Genomic DNA, 25,367 nt, shown 5'->3' with positions numbered 1-25,367 from the left:
GATTCTTAACTACTGCACCACCAGGGAAGTGCCCTCCCTCTTGAGCCTCCCTCCCACCCTCCCTATCCCACCCTTCTAGGTGGTCACAAAGCACCAAGCTGATCTCCCTGTGCTATGCAGCTCCTTCCCACTAGCTATCTATTTCTTGCTGTGATTTATGTCATGGAGTGTTCTGCCTATGTTTTCCTCTAAGAGTTTTATAGCGTCTGGCCTTACATTTAGGTCTTTAATCCATTTTGAGTTTATTTTTGTGTATGGTGTTAGGGAGTGTTCTAATTTCATTCTTTTACATGTAGCTGTCCAGTTTTCCCAGCACCACTTATTGAAGAGGTTGTCTTTTCCCCATTGTATATTCTTGTCTCCTTTGTCAAAGATAAGGTGACCATATGTGCATGGGTTTATCTCTGGGCTTTCTATCCTGTTCCATTGATCTATATTTCTGTTTTTGTGCTAGTACCATACTGTCTTTTTTTTTTTTTTTTTTTTTAATTATTTATTTTTTTTGGCTGTGTTGGGTCTTCGTTTCTGTGCGAGGGCTTTCTCCAGTTGCGGTGAGCGGGGGCCACTCTTCATCACGGTGCGCGGGCCTCTCACTATCGCAGCCTCTCTTGTTGCGGAGCACAGGCTCCAGACGCGCAGGCTCAGCAATTGTGGCTCACGGGCCCAGCTGCTCCGCGGCACGTGGGATCCTCCCAGACCAGGGCTCGAACCCGTGTCCCCTGCATTGGCAGGCGGACTCTCAACCACTGCGCCACCAGGGAAGCCCCATACTGTCTTGATGACTGTAGCTTTGTACTATAGTCTGAAGTCAGGGAGCCTGATTCCTCCAGCTCCGTTTTTCTTTCTGAAGATTGCTTTGGCTATTCAGGGTCTTTTGTGTTTCCATACGAATTGTAAAATTTTTTGTTCTAGTTCTGTGAAAAATGCCCTTGGTAGTTTGATAGGTATTGCATTGAATCTGTAGATTGCTTTCTGTAGATTGCTTTGGGTAGTATAGTCATTTTCACAATGTTGATTCTTCCAATCCAAGAACATGGTATATCTCTCCAACTGTTTGTGTCATCTTTGATTTCTTTCATCAGTGTCTTATAATTTTCTGCATACAGGTCTTTTGTCTCCTTAGGTAGGTTTATTCCTAGGTATTTTATTCTTTTTGTTGCAATGGTAAATGGGATTGTTTCCTTAATTTCTCTTTCAGAATTTTCATCATTAGTGTATAGGAATGCAAGAGATTTCTGTGCATTAATTTTGTATCCTGCTACTTTACCAAATCCATTGATTAGCTCTAGTAGTTTTCTGGTAGAATCTCTAGAAAACTAAAGATGAAAACTCCTCAAATTTGATGAAATACATGAATACAAACACCCAAGAAGCTCAAAACTTCAAGTAAGATGAACTCAAAGAGATGAACATGAAGACATAATATAATCAAACTTTCAAAAAACAACGTCAAAAGAGAATTTTGAAAGCAACAAGAGAAAAGTGTTATCACATACAAGGGATCCTCAATAAGATCATCAGCAGATTTCTCATCAGAGACATTGGAGGCCAGAAGACAGTAGGTTAATATATTCAAAGTGCTAAAAGAAAAAACTGTGAACCAAAAATCCTTATCTGGCAAAACTGTCCTCCAAGAGTGAGAGAGAAATTAAGACATTCCCAGATAAACAAAAGTTGAGGGAGATGTGAACACTACACCTGCCCTGGAAGAAATGCTCAAAGAAGTCCTGCAAGGTGAAATGAAAGGACACTATACAGTAACCTAAAGCCAAATGAAGAAATAATTATCTCAGTAAAGGTAAATACATGAATTATAAAAGCCAGTATTATAACAATTTGTAACTATACTTTTTGTTTTCTATATGATTTAAGAAAAAAACAATTATGAGTATAAAAGCTAGTAGTACTGTAACTTTAGTTTGTGACTCCAAATCTTCCTTTCTACATAATTTTTAAAAATTATTAGTTTATATTTTGGGACCCACAATGTATAAAGATGTAATTTTGTGACATCAACAACTGGAAGTGGGGGGACAGAGCTGTAAAAGAGCACAGTTTTTGTATGTCATTGAAGTTAAGCTCATATAAATTCAAATTAGAGTGTTATTAGATGTCATCCCCACGGTAACCACAAAGAAAAAAGCTATAGAATATATACAAAAGGAAATGAGAGAGGAATTTAAACATTTCTACAAGAAATCAACTAAACACAAAGGAAGACAGTAATGCAGGAAATGAAGGACAAAAAAGCTATAAGGCATACAGAAAACAAATAGCAAAATGATAGAAGTAAGTCCTTCCTTATCAGTAATTAATTAAATGTAAATGGATTAACTCTCCAATTGAAAGACAGAGATTGGCAGAATGGATAAAAAACCATGGTCCAACTATATGTTGTCTGCAAGAGACTCACTTTAAATTTAAAGAGACAAACAGGCTGAAATTGAAAGGATGGAAAAAGATATTCCATTCAAATATTAATGAAAGCAGAGTAGGGATGGCTATATTAATATCAGACAAAATAGAACTTAAATAAAAACTGGTTACAAGAGGCAAAGGATGACATTGTATTTTCAACACAGCAAGAAGATATAATATAAGCATTTACATACCTAATGACAGACCATTAAAATATATGAAGAAAAACTAACAGAATTGAAGGGAGAAATGGATAGTTCTACAATAATAGTTGGGGACTTGAATACCTCACTCATGATAATGGGTAGAACAACCAAACAGAAGGTAAGTAAGGAAATAAGAACTTAAACAATGATAAACCAACTAGAGCTAACAGACATGTACATAACACTCTACCCAACAATAACATGCACATGGGATATTCTTCTCAAGTGAACATGGGATGTTTTCCAAAATAGACTACATGTTAGGCCACTAATTAAGTCTCAAGAGATTTTAAAAAACAGATATCATAGAAAGTATCTTCTCTGACCACAGCAAGTTGAAGTTAGAAATCAAGAACAAAAGGAAAACTAGAAAATTCACAAAATTGTATAAATTAAACAACACACTTTTAAACAACCAAAAGATCAAAGAAGAAATCAAAAGCAAATTTAGAAATTACTTAGAGATGAATGAAAACAAAACCACAACATACCTGCATATGGGATGCAGCAAAAGCAGTGCTAAGGAGGAAATTTATAGCTATAAATGCTTATATTAAAAAAAAAGAAAAATCTGAACTCAATAACCTCACTTCACAACTTAAGGAACTAGAAGAAGAACAGACTAAACCCAAAGATAGCAGAGGAAGGAAATAATAAACATGAGAGCAGAGTTAAATGAAATCGAGAATATAAAAACAATAAAGAGGGCTTCCCTGGTGGCGCAGTGGTTGAGAGTCTGCCTGCCAAAGCAGGGGACACGGGTTCGAGCCCTGGTCTGGGAAGATCCCACATGCCGCAGAGCAACTGGGCCCGTGGGCCACAACTGCTGAGCCTGCACGTCTGGAGCCTGTGCTCTGCAACAAGAGAGGCCGCGATGGTGAGAGGCCCGCGCACCGTGATGAGGAGTGGCCCCCGCTTGCCACAACTAGGGGGAGCCCTCGCACAGAAACGAAGACCCAACACAGCCAAAAATAAATAAATAAATAAAAAACAATAAAGAAAATCAATGAAATCAAAATTTGGTTCTTTGAAGAGCAACAAAATTGACAAACCTTTAGCTAGCTAGACTAAGGAAAAAAGAAAAGGCTCAAATTACAAAATCAGAAATTTAAGTGAAAAATATTACTATCAGGGAATTTCCTGGCAGTCCAGTGTTTAGGACTCCACACTTTCACTGCCAAGGGCCTGGGTTCAATCCCTGGTCAGGGAACTAACCCCACAAGCCTCACGGTGAGGCCAAAAAAAAAGAAATTACTATCAATTTTACAGAAATAGAAAGGATTATCAGAGAGAACTATGAACAATTGTACACCAGCAGAATGGATAACCTAGATGAAATAGACAAACTCGTAGAAACACAAAACCTACCAAGACTAAATCATGGAGAAACAGGAAAACTGAATAGACCTGTAACTAGTAAGGAGACTGAATCAGTAATCAAAAATCTCCCAACAAAGAAAAGCCCTGGATGCAATGGCTTCATGGGTGAATTCCAGCAAACATTTAAAGAAAAAACTAGTCCAATCCTTCTGAAAATTTTTCAAAAAAATTGAAGAGAAGGAAACAATTCTCAACTCCCTTTATAAGGCCAGCATTACCCTGACACCAAAGCCAGACAAACACACTACAAGACTACCGATCAGTATCCCTTATGAACACTGATGCAAAATTCCTCAATAAAATGCTAGCAAGCAGAATTCAGCAGTATATTAAAAGGATTATACAACATGACCAAGTGGAATTTGTTCCTGGAATGCAAGGATGGTTCAACATATGAAAATTAATCAATGTAATATGCCACACCAACAGAATGGATGGGGGAAAACACATGATCACCTCAAATGATGAAGAAAAGGCATTTGACAATATATAACACCCTTTTATGATAAAAACACTCAGAAAAACTAGAAATGGAACAAAACTACCTCCATATAGCAAAAGTCATTAATAAAAAACCCACAGCAAGCATCATACTCAGTGGTAAAAGACTGAAAGCGTTTCCTCTAAGGCAAGGATGTTTGCCTTTCACCACTTCTATTCAACATGGTATGGAAGTTCTAGCCAGAGCAATTAGGTAAGACAGAGAAATAAAAGGCATCCAAATTGGAAAGGAAGGAATAAAATTATCCCTGTTTGCAGATGACATGATTTTATACATACAAAACTCTAAAGATTCCACAAAAAAACTGTTAGAACTTTCTGAACTCAGCAAAATAGCAGGATACAACATCAGCACACAAAAATCAGTTTCATTTCTACACATGAACAATCTGAAATGGAAATTACAAAAACAATTCCATTCACAATAGTATCAAAAAGAGTAAAATACTTAGGAATTAACTTAACCGAGGAGGTGAAAGACTTATATGATGAAAACTACAAAACATTGCTGAAAGAAATTCAAAAAGACATAAATAAATGGAAACACGTCTCATGCTCATGGATTGGAAAGCAATATATTAAGATGTCAGTACTAGTCAAAGTGACCTACAGATTCAATGCTATCCCTATCAAAATCCTAAAGACACTTTTTTTTCAGAAATAAAAAAATCCATCCTAAAATTCATATGGAATCTTAAGGGACACCAAGTAGCCAAAACAATCTTGAAAAAGAAGAACAAAACTGCAGGACCCACACTTCCTGCTTTCAAAACTTACTACAAAACTACAGTAATAAAAAATAGTGCGGTATTGGCATTAAGACAGACATACAGACCAAGGGAATAAAATACTGAGACCAGAAATAAACCCTTGCATATACAGCCAAATGATTTTGATAAGGGTGCCAAGACCATTCAGTGGAGAAAGGACAGTCTTTTCAATAAATGGTGCTGGGAAAACTGGATGTCCACATGAAGAAAAATGAAGCTGGACCCTTACCTAACACCATATACAAAAATTAACTCAAAATTGATCAAGGACCTAAATGTAAGACCTAAAATAATAAAACTCTTAGAAGAAGAGAGGAAAAATGCCTCACAGCATTGGATTTGGCAATGACCTCTTGGATACACCACCAAAGGCACAGGTAATAAAAGAAAAAAATTTTAAATTGGACTTTATGAAAATTAAAAATTTTTGTGCATCAAAAGACAGTATCAAAAAAAAAAGACAGTATCAACAGAGTAAAAAGGCAACCCATAGCATGGGAGAAAATATGTGAAATCATATTATCTTCATAAGGGATTAATATTCAAAATACAGAGAGAACTCCTAAAACTCAACAGTAAGAAAAAAAAACCCAATTCAAAAATGGGCAAAGGACTTGAATAGACATTTTTTCCAAAGAAGACATACAAATGGCCAATAAACACATTAAAAGATTCTCAGCGTCACTAATCATTAGTGAAATGCAAATCGAAACTACAATGAGATACCACCTCATACACATTAGGATGGCTACTATCAGAAAACAGAAAACAGTAAGTGTTAGCAAGGATATAGAAAAAATTGGAACCCTTGTGCACTGTTGGTGGGAATGTAAAATGGTACAGGGGCTGTGGAAAAAGTATGATAGTTCCTCAAAAAATTATAAACAGAATTACCACAAGATTTAGCAATTCACCTCAGGTTATATGTTCAAAAGAACTGAAAGCAGGACATCAAAGAGATATTTGTATACCCATTTTCATAGCCCGTATTCACAATAGCTAAAATACGGAAGCAACCTAGGTTGCATCCATCAATAGATGAACAGATAATCAAAATGTGGTATATACATACAATGGAGTATTTTCTTTAAAAATATTTATTTATTTGGCTGCATCAGGTCTTCGTTGCAGCGCACGGGATCTTCACTGCAGCGCGCGGGCTTCTCTCTAGCCGTGGCATGGGGTTTTTCTCTCTTTAGTTGTGGCTCGGGTTCCAGAGCCCGTGGGCTCTGTAGTTTGCAGCATGCAGGCTCTCTCATTGAGGCACGCGAGCTCAGTAGTTGTGGCGCGCAGGCTTAGTTGCCCCGCGGCATGTGGGATCTTAGTTCTCTGACCAGGGATTGAACCCACGTCCCCTGCATTGGAGGGTGGATTCTTTACCACTGGAAGAAGGGAAGTCCCTACAATGGAGTATTATTCAGCCTCAAAAGGGAAGGAAATTCTGCAATATGCTACAACATGGATGAACCTTGAGGACACTATGCTAAGTGAAATGAGCTGGTCACAAAAAGACAAATACTGTCTGATTCCACTTATATGAAGCACTTAGAGTAGTCAGAATCGTAGAGACAGAAAGAAGAGTGGTGCTTGCCAGAAGCTGCGGGGGTACGGGGGGGAGAATGGGGAGTTATTGTTTAATAGGTATAGAGTTTTAGTTTTATGAGATGAAAACAGTTATGGAGATAGATGGTGGTGATGGCTGCACAAAAACATGAATGTACTTAATACCACTGTACTGTGTAGTTACAAATGGTTACGATGATAAACTTTACGTGAAGTGTACTTTATCACAATAAATTTTAAAAGATTTGCACTATTAATTGTGTGTAATTTCTTTCTCAATAAAAAAATTACATAAAAAGAAAAACTCAGTTGCAGGTTTATAAACCTAAGTGCGAAGGCAATGAAAATAGCTTCAAACATAACACATGAGAGTATTTCATGAGCTTGAAGTAAGGAAAGTTTTCTTAAACAAGATGCAAAAAGCACTAACCATAAAGAAAAAGATTGATAAATTGTGCACTACATTAAAAATTAAGAACTTCTGTTGGTCAAAAGACCCCATTAGGAGAATAAAAATGTAAGACAGAGAGGGCAAAGGTATATGTAACCGGCTTGTAACCAGAATATATCAAGATGTCCTAAAAATCAGAAAGTGATAGACAAAAACCTCAATATAAAAATGGGTAAAAATTTTGAGCAGATCCTTTACCAAAGAGAAACTCCTAATAGCCATCGATGAAGTAAAAGCTATTCAACCTCCTCAGTAATCAGGACAATAGAAACCAACATCATAACAAGATACCATTACGTCCTCACCAAAATGGCTCTACTAAGAGGCCGGTGGACCCGTGCGAGGGAAGATGCGCAAAGACAGAACCCCGTGTGCACTTCTGGCAGCTGTGACTTTGGAAGGCAATTCGGTGTTGTCTGATAAAGCTGCACCAGCAGCCCACCCTGCCTTGTACCCCAAGAAGCATGTGCCCACGGGCCCAGGAGACGTGCTCAGGGGTGCAGCCCAGTTTGTAATGCCTGCAAACTGGAAATGACCCCGATGCCATCAACAGTGGGATGGAGTCCTTCAGTGGAGGACAAGGCACCAAAGGACATGCACTAGAAGCTGAGACACAAGGGCTGAGTGAGAGAGGTCACACACAACCGTTAACTTACAGCTCCTTCAAAAGGAGAGATGACTATATTGTTTAGGTTTTGAAGCGGAAAACTGTAAAGGAAACCAACAACGTAACGACTATAAAAGTCAGGACGGGGGGTTGCTTTTGGCAGCAGGAGAGGGTTCTGATAGGGGAGGGCAAGCAGGGCTTCTGGAAATTCTCTGCTTTGACCTAAGTGATGGTTATACCAGAGTTTCCTTTAAAATAACTTAAGTGGAACATTTAATGCATCTTTTTCATGCATCTTTATGCATCGCTCTGTATTTTTTATTTTTCACAGTTAGAAAACTTTGATTTTGCTTCTTTAAAGAATCCAAGAAACGTCACCAACTACAAGGGGCAATGTCCTTGCAAGAACCTAAGTTTGGAGAAGGTCAGTGGGTATCCACTAAACCATGCACGCATCCACATGGAGAGCAACCAGATGTAACGCTTGTTTCAACCCTTTCAAAGCGTGGTACTCCCCTGCAGGAGTCAGAGATAGGAGGAACAGTGCCAACATCAGTCTGGGGCAAACAAGGAAGGGAAGAAAAGGAAAGTCACCCTAGAACTGCCAACGGGACCAACTCATCAGACAGGAGAGAGCTAACACATGCAAACAGTCTGACAGAAGAATGTACCCCAAGAAGTGCTGAAGTCCTCTTCATCTCTTCCTTGTTCACCTGAATGTTGTGGCTTTCCATCACTGTGATTCAAAACCAAAGCAGACAAAAATCTGTACTGCAGCAACAAATCATTTCTGAGAAAGACTGCAGTGCCAGGAGCAAGCCTCACCCCCCGATGAGGACCAAGATGACAGTGCGAGCTCGGCAGTGTCCATGAGGGTCAGTACTGGAGCCCAGCAATGGTGGCAGTGGGCATGGGGACACTCTGGATGGAGAGTTGCCCCCGGCCGCTCAGCTGCCATGCTGGGCGAGGCTCTGCTCTCCTGGGTGCCCAGCAGGACAGGGCAGGTCAGGGGCTAAGAGCAAAGGCAGAGCAGAGCCTGCAACAGTGCTTGCAGGGGGTCCTCACGAAGCAGAAGTGTCCATCACACCAGGACAAGGACACGTGCTGACCTGGAAAACATCCAGACAGGCCTCCTCCCCCCACCACTACTCTCAGGGCTGTGGGAGTCCGGCAGGACACCTGCAGAACAGGCAGTACAGAAGGGATACCACATGACCCAGGTGTTAGAACCTTAGAGTCCTTCTAGACCAAGAGGTGATACGGTCCAATCCCTCTTGTTAGAGAAAGGGAAAGTTAAGGGCTCACTACCTCTTCGGTGCCCATATGATGCACTGCCCGCCCCAAACTAAGTCAAGAGAAAACAGTCTTCCTAAAAGGTACAAAGAACTCTCTAGAAGGATGACTGGGCAACATCTTTAGGGTACCTTACCTGCCAAAATTGGTATCAGAGGAAGCTCCAAAGTACAAAACAGTTGCCATAAACCATAAACCTGTTTCATAGGAAGAAATGACATCAATGTTACTTTTAAACTATTATTTCTACCTGCGTTTGCTGAACAGCCTACTTAATTTCATTGAGCAACTCCTCTGGTGGGCATGGTTGGTTCCCCTATCCTCCTTCCTAATAAAACTCCTATTTTTGTCAAGTATCCTATTTTATTACCAAGCCCTAGTAGAGATATTCAGAAATACCTGGTAGGACAAGTCCCACTCCCACTTTTCTTTAATCTTTCTCATTTTTAAGTGTGATTTAGGTATTTGTGGACTTTTAGTCTCCCATTTTAATTTCAAAATAGGTTTTCTGAATTCCCAAAAATTTAACTAGAATTTTCATCGATTTTGCACAGACTTCATAAATTAACGTGGGGAGACGTGCACCACCTGCGTCTACTCGGATCACCTCCCACGCTCTTTATCAGGGTTTCCATCTGAGAGCCCTCTGCCTCGCCTGTCCTTCTGCTGTGCCCTCACCTTCTCGGCTGCCCCTAGGACCCATCCTCTGTCCTGCTCTTGGCCCTGGAAGAAGGGCAGACGCCCTCCGGGACACATCGGCCGGGCTCCTTCTCCGCTCTCGGGCTGGTTTTGCCCATTCAGGGGCAGGAGGAGAGGGAAGCGGGTTTGCCCTGCGCCAGCCCACACTGCACTTCTGGCCCCAGTCCTTGGCCTGCAGCCACCGCTTCTGGCACCCAGCTCCTGGTCAGCAGCCCCCTGCAGGGGCACTGCTTTCCCAGGGTCCCTGTAGCAGCCCGCCCTTTGAGCCCAGGGGTGGAAAAGCTTCCAGCCAGTGCCTGCCCCTGCAGGCTTCTCGGTCCCTTCTGGCCCCCTGACTCCTGCCCTTGCTATGGTTCACAGTCCCTTCATTCAACCCTTCTTGACGGGTCCTTCAAATGACCTCTGCTTCCCAATGAGACTCTGAGTGGAGCTGTGTCCATCACTACTAACTGAAATAAACTCTTAGCTTTTATGTTAACTGCAGAGTTAGAGACATTCCAATTGAACTGAGTCTTTAAAAAAAACGTTACAATTGTTGTCAACCTATAGAAAACATTTTAAAAACTTCAGGTCTTATCATCTGGACTGCCCTTCTATGAGCGATGCGCAGGTTCACTTGGCCTCAGAACCCCATTTCCTGCACAAAGACACTGAGGGTACTGTTTCCTGTGAGAATGGATGCGAATGAAAGACAGCCCTTGGACAGTGAAGTTACAATGAAATGCCTTGCCTTGAGCTGGGAACAAAGGCCCATCGTAAGTCTGTAGAGCACCCTCAGGTTCGCATGTACATTCTGATTCTTTAAAAGATCAAAAGAATTAAACATTAGGCACATTTGGCAGCAACGTTCATCACAATCTAGGAAGCGGCAGTGTTGCCTCGGCAGAGAGCACACGTCTGGTGCCGCCACCCATCGCCTCAAGCAGAGCAGTTCCCACACTTTGGAAGGTACTTCTCAGGCAAATTCAAGCTACCTATTGCTTTCTTACTTTCTCCCCAACCCAGTTTTCCTCATTTTACAGGAAATGACCCACAAAGAAGCTAAGTGCCCAAGGTGCAAAGATCGCACGGTAGAGACAGACCTGGCCCCTCGGCTTGCCCCTCCACCCACCGCGGGCGTCTGGGAGCCAGCGCCTCGCCCACACTCCCCGCCGGTCCCCGCCCCAGACACACACAGAGACCCTGGGAGGTGGGCCAACAGGGTCTGTGTCCAGCTGACCAAGAGGGCGGTGGTGAACCGCGGCCCCGACAGTCAGTCGAATTCTGCCCCCCTGCGCAGAGTCCTGCGTCCCCACTGCACCCCTCCCGCTGCCACACGGCCCCGCAGACTCCAGGCGGCCAGCCTCAGTTTAGAGACACACACACCGCCGCCCCCGCCACGATGATCGGCGGCTGGCTGTGCACCTCGCGTTTGTCTTGCCGCCATCCCGGGTCTTGGCTCCCCCGGGAACCACTAGCTGGGAGGCACCACGAGCACGTCCACGTGAACGCGTCGGCTGTGCCCGGCAGACGGCCGCCGCCCTGCTGCCTGAACGCGCCTCCCCGATGGCAGCGCTGAGCCGCGAGGCTTCCCCGGGACGGCTCGCGCTCGGTGGCGGAGCTGTGGCCTCTCGCGGCTCAGCCCGGCCGCAGCTCGTCTCCCCACGGTCGTCATCTTCCTTCTCGCCACCCGAGGTCTCCGGCCTCCCCGACACGAGCCACACGCTCATGAGTCCTCACTGCTTCCCCGCTGCTCCTTGACCCGGACGGCGCTTTCCTTTCCCCTCCTTTCATACCACCGCCCCAGGGCAGCAGGAGACCCTGCGGAGCAGCGGGCCGCCTTCCACCTCCTGCAGACGCATTGCTGGCCTGTTTAACAACAAACGAGCCGAAGTTCAGCCCAGGCAGCCTCCTTCCCGCCTGGCGTGTGGAGGAGGGCCTCGGGCGAAGCTTCCCGGTGGGACCATACGGCAACGGCGCGCGGAGAGCGACTGAGTCGCACAGCTCTGGGAGCAGCTGCTCGGCCTGGGTGAGGGGCTCCGACTTCTCGCCAGGGAGAAAACACACCCGCTGGAGCTGGTGCTTTGTTCCGTGCAGCCACTCCCAGCCCTAACTTGCACGTGTGTATACTGGAAAGAAACTATACTTTAGAGTCAGAAATCCAAACTGTGAACTGAACCATGACCTTGGGCAAGGTGCGTGTACATGAACCCTTCTGCACCTGGGTTCTCCTCTGCAAACCTGGGCTAACACAGAGGCGGACAGCTCCCTCCTTCAGCAATGATATCTCGGCCTGTGTCTGGGGAAGTTCCCGCCCCAGCAGCATGGATCTGGGGAGACTGCCAATCTCCACGCCCTGCCTGCCCTGCTGAGGGGCAGACATGTGACACAGTCGTGGAAAGGAGACTCTAAGTGCTAAAACTTTGAATCTTGGACAAAAGTGACGTGTAGAGAAAATGATCACAGCTCATTGCCGGCCCCCGGCCCGTGGGCTCCTGCTGCCTGGGTCCCCAGACCCGCCTGACGCCTGTCTTCCCAAAGCTTGGTTCTGCTTTCCCTCTGAGGCTCTGAGCTACCCCACATTCCTCTGACAAATCTCTTTTTACATTAAGGGAGAGTGAGTTTCTGTATTTCCAACCCCAAGCCCCTGTCTGACACAGATCCCTCCCCAGCTGCGGGTCTGCAGGATCAAGCACCCCAAGCAGCGACCAGCCCCCAGCTCAGCCCTGGCACGCAGGGCAGGCTCCCGTGGCCTCCTGCTTGGCCTTCTAGTCGTGCTTTTAACATGGGCCTGTTCACTTACACCCAGGAAGTCTGAACAGAGTGGCGTGATGGTGGCCGGCGCTGCTCCCGCTGGGACGCCTCCTCTGGCCCTGCTGTGCGGCCACGTCAAGTCTCCCTCTCGCTGGGCTCCGGGCAGGTTCCAGAGCCGCAAGCACCCGTGCTTCTCCAGACAGTGGTTCCTAACAATTGGGTGCATCTTGAAAGAGGGGGCTCAGAGAGACAGACCTGGGCAGTCTTACAATTCTCCCCGCAGGGACTGAGGAGAGGCCTTCCCAGGCCTCGGCCACAGCAGCCGTATCACCAGCACGAAGAATTTATAATCAAGCAGCTCTCTGCTCACAGAGCTGGCGACTCTCTGACGCAAAGAATCCATTTAGAAGGACCACGCTGCGAATGGCACCTCCCAGGAACAGCTGACAGAAATCACCCATCTTTATTCAGTACCCTCTACCAGGAATGTCAGGGTGAACAGCATTTCTGCTGAACAAGTAAAAATGAATGTCAGCAATGTTCTTTTTACTACTGGACTGTCTACGAAGTAGAAGAAGTTCCTAGAGGAAAATTTGGGTTGTATTAAGGTTGATAGGGCTTCCCTGGTGGCGCAGTGGTTGAGAGTCTGCCTGCCAATGCAGGGGACACGGGTTCGAGCCCTGGTCTGGGAAGATCCCACATGCCGCGGAGCAACTAAGCCCGTGCGCCACAACTACTGAGCCTGCGCGTCTGGAGCCTGTGCTCCGCAACAAGAGAGGCCGCGACAGTGAGAGGCCCGCGCACCGCAATGAAGGGTGGCCCCCGCTCACCGCAACCAGAGAAAGCCCTCGCACAGAAACGAAGACCCAACACAGCCATAAATAAATAAATAAATAAATAAATTTATTTAAAAAAAAATAGGCTGATAAACCTTATCTTAAAACAACTCACCACGGTCTTTCTTGAGGAATTTCCATATGTGCTGTTCACCTTAACTGTGATGGAGTTTCCAAAGTATTTTGCCACTAAGTCTTCAAAAGAGGGTGCAGCATCAGTAGGATCTATAAGCCATGCAGCAATTCTGGGATCTAGCCCTACAAAATCAGCAACTACAGAGAAAAAGATCATTTAATCAGTCTAAGAAAAATGAATAATTATACTTTTCCCTGCTTTAACAAGGTTCTCAAGGTTCAAATGAATAATTATGGTACTACCATCCCCTCAAATCACAGACCTAAGTACCAACGTGATGCTCCCTCACTCCTAAAGAATGTTGAGCCTTTGATAAGAGTGGCCTCCACAAACCAGGTCCCGCACAGCCAATCTCCATGGGGAATCCATCCCAAAGTAACTCTCTCAAAAATGTTAAAAGAGATGGAAGTCACAATCCTCAGCCACACCCTTGCCTTCTCTTCCCCACTCTTCTCCCTGCTCTGGAGCCTCTCTCTGCCCCACACGCCTCTCTTTTCAACCACACATGTCCCCGTGTCCACTCTTTCCAAGCCTCCCCTCCTCCACCCTCCTGCTGGGCTGCCTCCCAGGCCACCCCTAACCCTGCATCGGGGTGTCAGGAAAAAAGCCTCTCGAGTGAAGGAGGAGCGGTGGAGCCGCCTGAGCACACAGCGGCTGGTGGGCAGCGTACGCGAGGGCGAAGATACCAGACATTCTGCGCAGTCACCCTGAGGTGAGGAAACCCTGTGAGACAGCTCGTGTGCTGCACCGTGATGTGTGAAAAGAGTGGTGGTAGAAGGCTGCCCGTGAGCCTGGGAGGACACATCACCCCTTAAGTGTTAGTTTTCTCGTCTGAAAACTGGGAGAAAAATCACTGTAAGTATCCATGGGACACATATGAAGGTGCTTTTCAAAAAATAAAAGTGATGGGGACTTCCCTGGTGGCACAGTGGATAAGACTCCGTGCTTCCAATGCAGGGGGCCCGGGTTCAATCCCTGGTCAGGGAGCTAGATCCCACATGCATGCTGCAACTAAGAAGCCCATGAGCCGCAGCTAAGGAGCTGGCAAGCTGCAACTAAAGAGCCCGCCTGCCGCAACTAAGGAGCCCACAAGCCATAACTAAGGAGTCCGCCTGCCGCAACTAAGACCTGGCGCAACCAAATTAAAAAAAAAAAAAAGAGCCTTATAAGAGTATGTCCTACTATTATAAAAAAAATAAAATAAACTGATATTTGCTAAATACATTTTAGTACCAGAGTATTTTAGACATGGAGAGGAGTTATAAAAGGATGGGGAGGCTGATAAATTAAGACGTAAGTCTGAATCCTAAGTGACTGCTTTCTGAAGTTACTTTAACATTTTGAAGTGTGCTTTACAAAAATAAGGAGTCTGCCTTTAAATAAAACTGTAATCTTAGATCACATCACACTAAATATATTTTCTGGCATCTTTAAATCATAGTAGTCTAAGAGATTTATATTTACCAAAGCAGCCAGTATCATCGCCTTTTTGTTTGATGCATGGGACGTCTCCTATGTTGGCAGATATGGAACTTGGGGTGACAGGAAGTCTGTAGGCACTCTGGCTACTTGCCGCCCAAGTCAGCCGTCATGACTTCATGTAACCATGTCTGCCAACACTGACCGAGCCAGATTATTTCATTCTACTTGCCTTTTCAAAGCTCTAATGTTTCAAAATTAAGGGTTCTTATCAACATTTTTTTAATTAAAATTTACTTTTTTAAAAAACATTTTTATTGGAGTATAATTGCTTTACATTGTTGTGTTAGTTGCTGCTGTATAACAAAGTGAATCAGCTATACGTATAGATATATCCCCAAATCCCCTCCCTCTTACATCTCCCTCCCACCCTCCCTATCTCACCCCTCTAGGTGGTCAGAGCACCGAGCTGATCTCCCTGTGCTATGTGGCTGCTTCCCACCAGCTATTTTACATTTGGTAGTGTATATATGTCAATGCCACTCTCTCACTTCGTCCCAGCTTACCCTTCCCCCTCCCCGTGTCCTCAAGTCCATCCTCTAATTCTGTGTCTTTATTCCTGTCTGCCCTTTGGTTCTTCAGAACCTTTTTTTTTTTTAAATTCCATATATGTGTTAGCATATGGTATTTGTTTTTCTCTTTCTGACTTACTTCATTCTGTATGACAGACTCAAGGTCCATCCACCTCACTACAAATAACTCAATTTCATTTCTTTTTATGGCTGAGTAATATTCCATTGTATATATGTGCCACATCTTCTTTATCCATTCATCTGTCGATGGACACTTAGGTTGCTTCCATGTCCTGGCTATTGTAAATAGTGCTGCAGTGAACATTGTGGTACATGTCTCTTTTTGAATTATGGTTTTCTCAGGGTATACGCCCAGTAGTGGGATTGCTGGGTCATATGGTAGTTCTATTTTTAGTTTTTAAGGAACCTCCATACTCTTCTCCATAGTGGCTGTATCAATTTACATTCCCACCAACAGTGCAAGAGGGTTCCCTTTTCTCCACACCCTCTCCAGCATTTATTGTTTGTAGATTTTTTGCTAATGGCCATTCTGACTGGTGTGAGGTGATACCTCATTGTAGTTTTGATTTGCATTTCTCTAATGATTAGTGATGTTGAGCATCCTTTCATGCGTTTGTTGGCAATCTGTATATCTTCTTTGGAGAAATGTCTATTTAGGTCTTCTGTCCATTTTTGGATTGGGTTGTTTGTTTTTTTGATATTGAGCTGCATGAGCTGCTTGTATATTTTGGAGATTAATCCTTTGTCAGTTGCTTCATTTGCAAATATTTTCTCCCATTCTGAGGGTTGTCTTTTCATCTTGTTTATGGTTTCCTTTGCTGTGCAAAAGCTTTTCAGTTTCATTAGGTCCCATTTGTTTATTTTTGTTTTTATTTCCATTTCTCTAGGTGGGTCAAAAAGGATCTTGCTCTGATTTATGTCATAGAGTGTTCTGCCTATGTTTTCCAATAAGAGTTTTATAGTGTCTGGCCTTACGTTTAGGTCTTTAATCCACTTTGAATTTATTTTTGTGTATGGTGTTACGGAATGTTCTAATTTCATTCTTTTACATGTAGCTGTCCAGTTTTCCCAGCACCACTTATTGAAGAGGCTGTCTTTTCTCCATTGTATATCCTTGCCTCCTTTATCAAAGATAAGGTGACCATATGTGTGTGGGTTTATCTCTGGGCTTTCTATCCTGTTCCATTGATCTATATTTCTGTTTTTGTGCCAGTACCATACTGTCTTGATTACTGTAGCTTTGTAGTATAGTCTGAAGTCAGGGAGCCTGATTCTTCCAGCTTCGTTTTTCTTTCTCAAAATTGCTTTGGCTATTCGGGGTCTTTTGTGTTTCCATACAAATTGTAAAATTTTTTGTTCTAGTTCTGTGAAAAATGCCCTTGGTAGTTTGATAGGGATTGCACTGAATCTGTAGATTGTTTTGGGTAGTATAGTCATTTTCACAATGTTGACTCTTCCAATCCAAGAACATAGTATATCTCTCCATCTGTTTGTGTCATCTTTGATTTCTTTCATCAGTGTCTTATAGTTTTCTGCATACAGGTCTTTTGTCTCTTTAGGTAGGTTTATTCCTAGGTATTTTATTCTTTTTGTTGCAGTGGTAAATGGGAGTGTTTCCTTAATTTCTCTTTCAGATTTTTGATCATTAGTGTATAGGAATGCAAGATATTTCTGTGCATTAATTTTGTATCCTGCTACTTTACCAAATTCATTGATTAGCTCTAGTAGTTTTCTGGTGGCATCTTTAGGATTCTTTATGTATAGTATCATGTCATCTGCAAACAGTGACAGTCTTACTTCTTCTTTTCCAATTTGTATTCCTTTTATTTCTTTTTCTTCTCTGATTGCTGTGGATAGGACTTCCAAAACTATGTTGAATAATAGTGGTGAGAATGGGCAACCTTGTCTTGTTCCTGATCTTAGTGGAAATGGTTTTAGTTTTTAACCACTGAGAACGATGTTGGCTGTGGGTCTGTCATATATGGCCTTTATTATGTTGAGGCAAGTTCCCTCTATGCTTACTTTCTGGAGAGTTTTTATCATAAACGGATGTTGAATTTTGTCAAAAGCTTTTTCTGCATCTGACATGATCATATGGTTTTTATCCTTCATTTTGTTAATATGGTGTATCACATGGATTGATTTGCGTACACTGAAGAATCCTTGCATTCCTGGGATAAACCCCACTTGATCATGGTGTATGATCCTTTTAGTGTGCTGCTGGATTCTGTTTGCTAGTATTTTGTTGAGTGATATTGGCCTGTAGTTTTCTTTTTTTGTAATTCTGTTGATTTGAGTCTTCTCCCTTTTTTTCTTGATGAGTCTGGCTAATGGTTTATCCATTTTGTTTATCTTCAGAAAGAACCAGCTTTTAGTTTTATTGATCTTTGCTATAATTTTCTTCATTTCTTTTTCATTTACTTCTGATCTGATCTGTATGAATTCTTTCCTTCTGCTAACTTTGGGGTTTTTTGTTCTTCTTTCTCTAATTGCTTTAGGTGTAAGGTTAGGTTGTTTATTTGAGATTTTTCTTGTTTCTTGCCGTAGGATTGTATTGATAAACTTCCCTCTTAGAACTGCTTTTGCTGCATCCCATAGGTTTTGGGCCGTTGTGTTTTCATTGTCATTTGTTTCTAGGTATTTTTTTATTTCCTCTCTGATTCCTTCAGTCATCTCTTGGTTACTTAGTAGTGTATTATTTAGCCTCCATGTGTTTGTATTTTTTACAGTTTTTTTTCCTGTAATTGATATCTAGTCTCATAGCATTGGGGTCAGAAAAGATACTTGATATGATTTCAATTTTCTTAAATTTACCAAGGCTTGATTTGTGACCCAAGATATGATCTATCCTGGAGAATGTTTCATGAGCACTTGAGAAGAAAGTGTATTCTGTTGTTTTAGGATGGAATGTCCTATAAATATCAATTAAGTCCATCTTGTTTAAAGTATCATTTAAAGCTTGTGTTTCCTTATCTATTTTCATTTTGGTTGATCTGTCCATTGGTGAAAGTGGGGTATTAAAGTCCCCTACTATGATTGTGTTACTGTCGATTTCCCCTTTTATGGTTGTTAGCATTTGCCTTATGTATTGAGGTGCTCCTATGTTGGGTGCATAGATATTTACAATTGTTACATCTTCTTCTTGGATTGATCACTAGATCATTATGTAGTGTCCTTCTTTGTCTCTTGTAATAATCTTTATTTTAAAGTCTATTTTGTTTGATATGAGAATTGCTACTCCAGCTTCCTTTTGATTTCCATTTGCATGGAATATCTTTTTCCATCCCCTCACTTTCAGTCTGTCTGTGTCCCTAGGTCTGAAGTGGGTCTCTTGTAGACAGTATATATATGGGTCTAGTTTTTGTATCCATTCAGCCAGTCTGTGTCTTTTGGTTGGAGCATTTAATCCACTTACATTTAAGGTAATTATCGATATGTATGTTCCTATTACCATTTTCTTAATTGTTTTGGGTTTGTTATGGTAGGTCTTTTCCTTCTCTTGTATTTCCTGCCTAGAGAAGTTCCTTTAGCATTTGTTATAAAGCTGGTTGGGTGGTGCTGAATTCTCTTAGCTTTTGCTTGTCTGTAAAGGTTTTAATTTCTCCGTTGAATCTGAATGAGATCCTTGCTGGGTAGAGTAATCTTGGTTGTAGGTTTTTCCCTTTCATCACTTTGAATATGTCCTGCCACTCCCTTCTGGCTTGCAGAGTTTCTGCTGAAAGATCAGCTGTTAACCTTATGAGGATTCCCTTGTATGTTATTTGTTGCTTTTCCCTTGCTGCTTTTAATATTTTTTCTTTGTATTTAATTTTTGATAGTTTGATTAATATGTGTCTTGGTGTGTTTCTCCTTCGATTTATCCTGTATGGGTCTCTCTGCGCTTCCTGGACTTGATTGACTATTTCCTTTCCCATATTAGGGAAGTTTTCAACTATAATCTTTTCAAATATTTTCTCAGTCCCTTTCTTTTTCTATTCTTCTTCTGGGACCCCTATAATTCGAATATTGGTGCATTTAATGTTGTCCCAGAGGTCTCTGAGACTGTCCTCATTCTTTTCATTCTTTTTTCTTTATTCTGCTCTGTGGTGGTTATTTCCGCTATTTTATCTTCCAGGTCACTTATCCATTCTTCTGCCTCAGTTATTCTGCTATTGATTCCTTCTAGATAATTTTAAATTTCATTTATTGTGTTGTCCATCATTGTTTGTTTGCTCTTTAGTTCTTCTAGGTCCTTGTTAAACGTTTCTTGTATGTTCTCCATTCTATTTCCAAGATTTTGGATATCTTTACTATCATTACTCTGAATTCTTTTTCAGGTAGACTGCCTATTTCCTCTTCATTTGTTTGGTCTGGTGGGTTTTTACCTTGCTCCTTCATCTGCTGCATATTTCTCTGTCTTCTCATTTTGCTTAACTTACTGTGTTTGGGGTCTTCTTTTCACAGGCTGCAGGTTCGTAGTTCCTATTGTTTTTGGTGTCTGCCCCCACTGGGTAAGGTTGGTTCAGTGGGTTGTATAGGCTTCCTGATGGAGGGGACTGGTGCCTGTGTTCTGGTGGATGAAGCTGGATCTTGTCTTTCTGGTGGGCAGGACCACGTCTGGTGGTGTGTTTTGGGGTGTCCGTGAACTTAGTATGAGTTTAGGCAGCCTCTGTGCTAATGGGTGGGGCTGTGTTCCTGTCTTGCTAGTTGTTTGGCATAGGGTGTCCAGCATTGGAGCTTGCTGGTTGTTGAGTGGAGGTGGGTCTTAGCTTTCAGATGGAGATCTCTGGGAGAGCTCTCGCAGACTGATATTACCTGGGGCCAGGAGGTCTCTGGTGGTCCAATGTCCTAAACTCGGCTCTCCCACCTCAGAGGCCCAGGCCTGACACCCAGCTAGAGCACCAACACCCTGTCAGCCACATGGTGTCTTGATCCCCAAGAAAGCTGCTCACTGGATGCACCACCACAGTGGGGATCCAAGGGGCTCACTGGGAACAGGAAACGATGCCACTGCTCAGCCTCGGGTACCTGAGGGATGACCCGGATGCTCCAGGGGCACCGTCCAGGGCAGGGCGAGAAGAACTCCCACTCAACATATATTTTTGAAAATCCGTGGGGAAGTTCTGACAGCACTGGAGTGGTCTGGGGCTGGTCCCTATAAACTCTTATAACTAATAAACTGAAGCCACCAGGACAAGCCTCACACTGGGGAGAATGGCAGTAACTGAAAAAGAAATGCCAACAAAACAGATTTTAAATGAGCTAAGAAAAATTAAGAGAATGATAGAAGTTATAAATAACAAAGAACTCAGAATTAGAAATACTTAGAGATAGAGATTAGGTGACTTAGTAAAAGAAAAGCTTAATGAAGAAATGAAAGAATTCAGGAAAGCAAAGTAAAACAAAACAAAACAAAATTTCTGAAATAAAAACTAAACTGGCAACACACAAAAGCAAATAAGTGCAATAGATAATGCCTTAAGTTTTTTTCTTTTTAAAAAAAGTTTTTTTAAACTTTTTTCTTTTTAAAAAAAACTATTTATTTATTTATTTATTTTTGGCTGCTTTGGGTCTTCATTGCTGCGCATGGACCTTCTCTAGCTGTGGCAAGTGGGGGCTACTCTTCATTGTGGTGTGCGGGCTTCTCATTGTGGTGGCTTTTCTTGTTGAGGAGCACAGGCTCTAGGCGCGCAGCCTTCAGCAGTTGTGGCACGCAGGCTCAGTAGTTGTGGTGCACGGGCTTAGTTGCTCCATGGCATGTGGGATCTTCCCAGACCAGGGCTCGAATCCATATCCCCTGCATTGGCAGGCGGATTATTAACCACTGTGTCACCAGGGAAGTTCCTAAATTTATTTTCATTTTTAAAATTTTTGGCCACACCATGTGGCTTTTAGGATTTCAGTTCCCTGACCAGGGAATGAACCTGGGCCATGGCAGTGAAAGTGCCGAATCCTAACCACTAGAGCATCATGGAACTCCCTTAAGTTTTCCTAAAATGAAGAAGGGAAAGAGGAAATTTTTTTAAATTAAAAAAATGAAGAGATTGAAAATGGATTCTAGATAAAGTGATAAATAGGAAAGATGGAGAAGATTCAACATATGAAGTCACAATAACAATTCAAACATCACAAAAAAGATAAACAACCAGACATTATGTATTTCCTGACAGAAGGACACAACACCACTCAGAGTTAGGGTCAGGACTATGAAGCAGTCTTGCACTCCCAAAATCTAGCCTGAATCTGATCAAGCCACTGAATCTCATTGCCAATTTACAAGAAACAGAAGAGAGAGAACATGCTAAATGACAAGAAAGGGAAATCCTACAGGACAAAAGCCTGGTCTGTTAAAAATGACGAAATAATTGCAAGAAAATACAACAGACGGAGAGAATATACAGAGTAAAAGAAACACCCAACCCAAGTACAGGATAACACTAACCCTTGTTTGGATCCCAATTCAAACTGTGAACAACAAAAACAAACAAACAAAAATATTTAAAGACAATTGGGGAAGTACAAACACTGACTGGATAGCTAATAATATGAAAAGATTATGGCTAATTTTGTGGGGAGATGATGATGGCATCATCTGAAAAATGAAATCCTCATATTTTATTCATCTACTTGAAATATTTACAGGTCAATAATATGACGCTTGGGGTTTGCTACAAGATAACCCAGGGGATGGAGATTTGGAAATGTGGGAAGTTATAGGGGAGAGAAGACTGGACATAGTTGATAGCTGTTGAAATTGGGTGTTGTGTACTCTGTTGTGTTTTCCCCACCACACACCTGCTGTTCTCTGCACACGCCAGCTGAATGTCCAACAACTCAATTCAATTCTGACACAAACTACCTGGGGTTAGTGCAGACCCTGCAGGTCAAGGCTCAGTCCCACAGGACGGCCCCACTTCAGGCACCAGCCCCAAGTCCAGGGCCTCCTGTACTTCTGACCAAACAGCTATAAATAGGGGGTCCCCGTGACCCCTCCTCAGGCTCCATCATTTGCTATAACGGCTCACAGAACTCGGGAACCTTATTTACTGACACCTGTTTATTATAAAGGCTACAACACAGGAGCTGCCAGATGGAAGGGGTGCGTAGGGCCAGGCATAGGGAGGGCGCACATAACCTCCACACCCTCTCCAGGCGCACCACGCTCCCAGCACCTTGACGGGCTCACCTAGGAACCCCACCATTTAGGGGATTTTATGGAGGTTTCGTTACATCAGTATGACTGATTAAGTCACTGGCCACTGGTGATTAACTTGCTCTCCAGCCCTGCTCCCCTTCCTGGAGGTCTCAGGTGGGACGGAGAGCACCACTCCTCTAATGGTGCCTCTTCTTCCTGTTGACCACGCCCACCCTGAAGCCATGGGGGCCTCCAGGCACCAGTCCTCCGTCAGCATACAAAAGACACTCCTCACTCTGGAGACCATATGGGTTTTGGGAGCTGAGTGCTGGGAACCAGGGACAAAGACCAAATATACATTTCTTGTCATATCACAGGCACTTTTGTACATGTTGGAAATTTTGTACAATAAAAAGATTTTTTCCAGTATCTTGTTATGAATATTTTCAAACATTCAACTTGAAAAGAATTGTACGGTGAACACTCATATATCTACTACCTAGAATCTACAATGAACTTTCTTTCAATATTTGCTTTATTACATATCGGTCCATCTAATAAAAAAAGGTTTTAAAAATTCTTATTTACAATTTTAAATGAAAGATAAAAAACGTGTTTTATATTGTTTTGATGTTAATTACTCTGGACTTTAGTTTAATTCTTAGAAAGTTTATATATAAGCTATTTGTGGTAACAACAAATCCCATCTGCCCATGCTGCATAATTTACTTCTTTCCTGTTTTAAATTACAAAAGTAATATATACTTGAAAAAATTCAAATAATCTAAAACACAGAGGGAAAGTGCCTCCTCACACTCAGGGCCCACGGCCACACAGGTAGTGCATCACAGCTGTGCGACCTCCCTTCCACACCCAACCCACGAGTTGTGCAACACGGCAGCCCTTGCCGTGCTCCCATTCCCAGGAGGAATCACTGTTGGAAAGTTAAGTTTAGGAGATTATAAAAACTAAAACATACCACACTTCCAACTGCCATCATCACCAAAAAACTGCATCACTGTTCTCAGAAAATCCTTGGCGTTAAAACAAATAACAGGACATTTACATTTCAGTGTTTGAAGCAGCACCTTCCTAGAAGATGAAAAGACATTCACCGATTGACACAGTAATTTGGAGCTTTTCACCTTGGGAAAGTATTATTACTACTCCACTAACAGCTGTCACTTATGCGGTTCTATGGGCAGACATTCTTCTTCTGCAAGCTTTCCACAGATTAACTCAAATCCTAAGAGGTGTGGAAGGAAAATCGAAACAGGGACGGTATTGCTCAGTCCCCAGAACGGAGCCAGGAGGCCTCTGAGGAAGTGGGACTCGTGTGTCTCAGCCTGGATGGAATCTGACCTTTCAACCTGGTGAGGGTATCCAGAACCTCTGCCAGAAATCCGGGACACCCTATCTACTTGTCAGACCCCTACCCTGAAACAATTCGTGATTCCTCAAGGACAAATGTTTTCTGACTTGTATCAGAGTCAATCCCCAATTCTTGCCAGGCAACTTTTGACAATCTTGTGGCTTTTTGTTTTTTAAGTCCCTGACTCTTTCTCTTCCCCAGAACACTCTTTCGGCGTTTCCTGAATCTTTGTCTCCTGAATTGCAATTCTTAAGACCCCAAATAAGCTTCTTATATGCAGTCTCCTGCATTATTTTTTGTAGGTGTTACTTATTATCTGCAATTTACAGATGATGAAGCCAAGACACAAAGAGGCTAGTAATGAACTCAAGTTCACACAACTGTTCAGAGCCAATCCCTGGGTGCAGCACAACCAACTACAGACTCAGCCCCCAGCTCCTAAGCAGAGCTGACGCACCCTGGACTCCTCCCAGCTGGCCCCAGCCTGCGCTCCCAGCACACCCCCAGTCTACCCTCTGCCCACACTGGATTCTCCTTCCTCCATCACCAGACTGTGCACATCCTCTCACACTCCAGGGCCACAGGCACATGCTGTATTCCTGCCTAAAATTTCCCTCCCACAATTTCTACAAACTGCTCAGGTGCCTGATTCCCTGGGCAGGGAGTTGCCTGGTTCCCGGTTCCTTTAGTACTCCTGGCCACACACCTGCTACAGCGGGGACCACATCTGCAATACTGTAATTTACCTTGGCCCATTAAATCACGAGCTCCTTGAATATGGGATTCATAAAAGTTGACGTTTATCGAACACTTACCATGTCCAAATACCACACTAAACACTTCACGAGGATTGTTGTGTTGAAACCTCATCATAATCCCATTAGGCAGGCACTAGATCCATTTTACAGATAAGGAAACTGAGGCTGGGGGAGTGAAACAATTTTCCCAGCCTTACACAACTAAGAAGTGGCAAAGCTGAGGTCTGAGATCCGATCTTGCTGCTGCCAGGGCCCAAGGTATTAATCCCCCTTTATGGTAACTGCTTATTAATACATCAGTGAGGGTCTTCAGATAAGGCTGAGGAAGAAGGAAACCTGGGGTCCGATTAGCTCTGCTTGCTCCGCAGACATTTTCAGGCTTTTTGCATTTTTTTGTGTGCTTTCACTTTAGTTTTCCTTGCAGAGGGCCACTGCTGACAGCACAGCTTCAGGTCTTGCCTCTGCTGGACCTGGAGAGGTGTGTAGGAGTGGGGGCAGCTTATGAGGGAGATAAGCTG

General features: G+C 43.0%; 1 protein-coding gene across 1 annotated transcript in view; it reads right to left on the bottom strand.

The window, feature by feature from the left end:
• LOC103003599 (DNA polymerase nu-like) overlaps positions 1-24,964 on the bottom strand; it is a 142,153-nt gene extending 117,189 nt beyond the window's left edge. The window contains exons 1-7 of the mRNA XM_057546330.1: positions 24,907-24,964; positions 23,905-23,965; positions 23,699-23,811; positions 13,573-13,730; positions 10,619-10,687; positions 9,326-9,386; positions 8,568-8,632 (exon numbers count right to left, since the gene is read on the bottom strand). Coding sequence (XP_057402313.1) covers positions 8,568-8,632; positions 9,326-9,386; positions 10,619-10,687; positions 13,573-13,730; positions 23,699-23,811; positions 23,905-23,965; positions 24,907-24,964 — 585 coding nt within the window. The remainder of the gene's footprint in view (positions 1-8,567; positions 8,633-9,325; positions 9,387-10,618; positions 10,688-13,572; positions 13,731-23,698; positions 23,812-23,904; positions 23,966-24,906) is intronic.
• Between the last annotated feature and the right edge of the window lie 403 nt (positions 24,965-25,367).

Source organism: Balaenoptera acutorostrata, chromosome 5 (assembly GCF_949987535.1).
Source record: "Balaenoptera acutorostrata chromosome 5, mBalAcu1.1, whole genome shotgun sequence".
Taxonomy (NCBI): domain Eukaryota; kingdom Metazoa; phylum Chordata; class Mammalia; order Artiodactyla; family Balaenopteridae; genus Balaenoptera; species Balaenoptera acutorostrata.
Note: the sequence above shows the minus strand (reverse complement) of the source record. Positions and strands in the feature narration are given on the sequence as shown.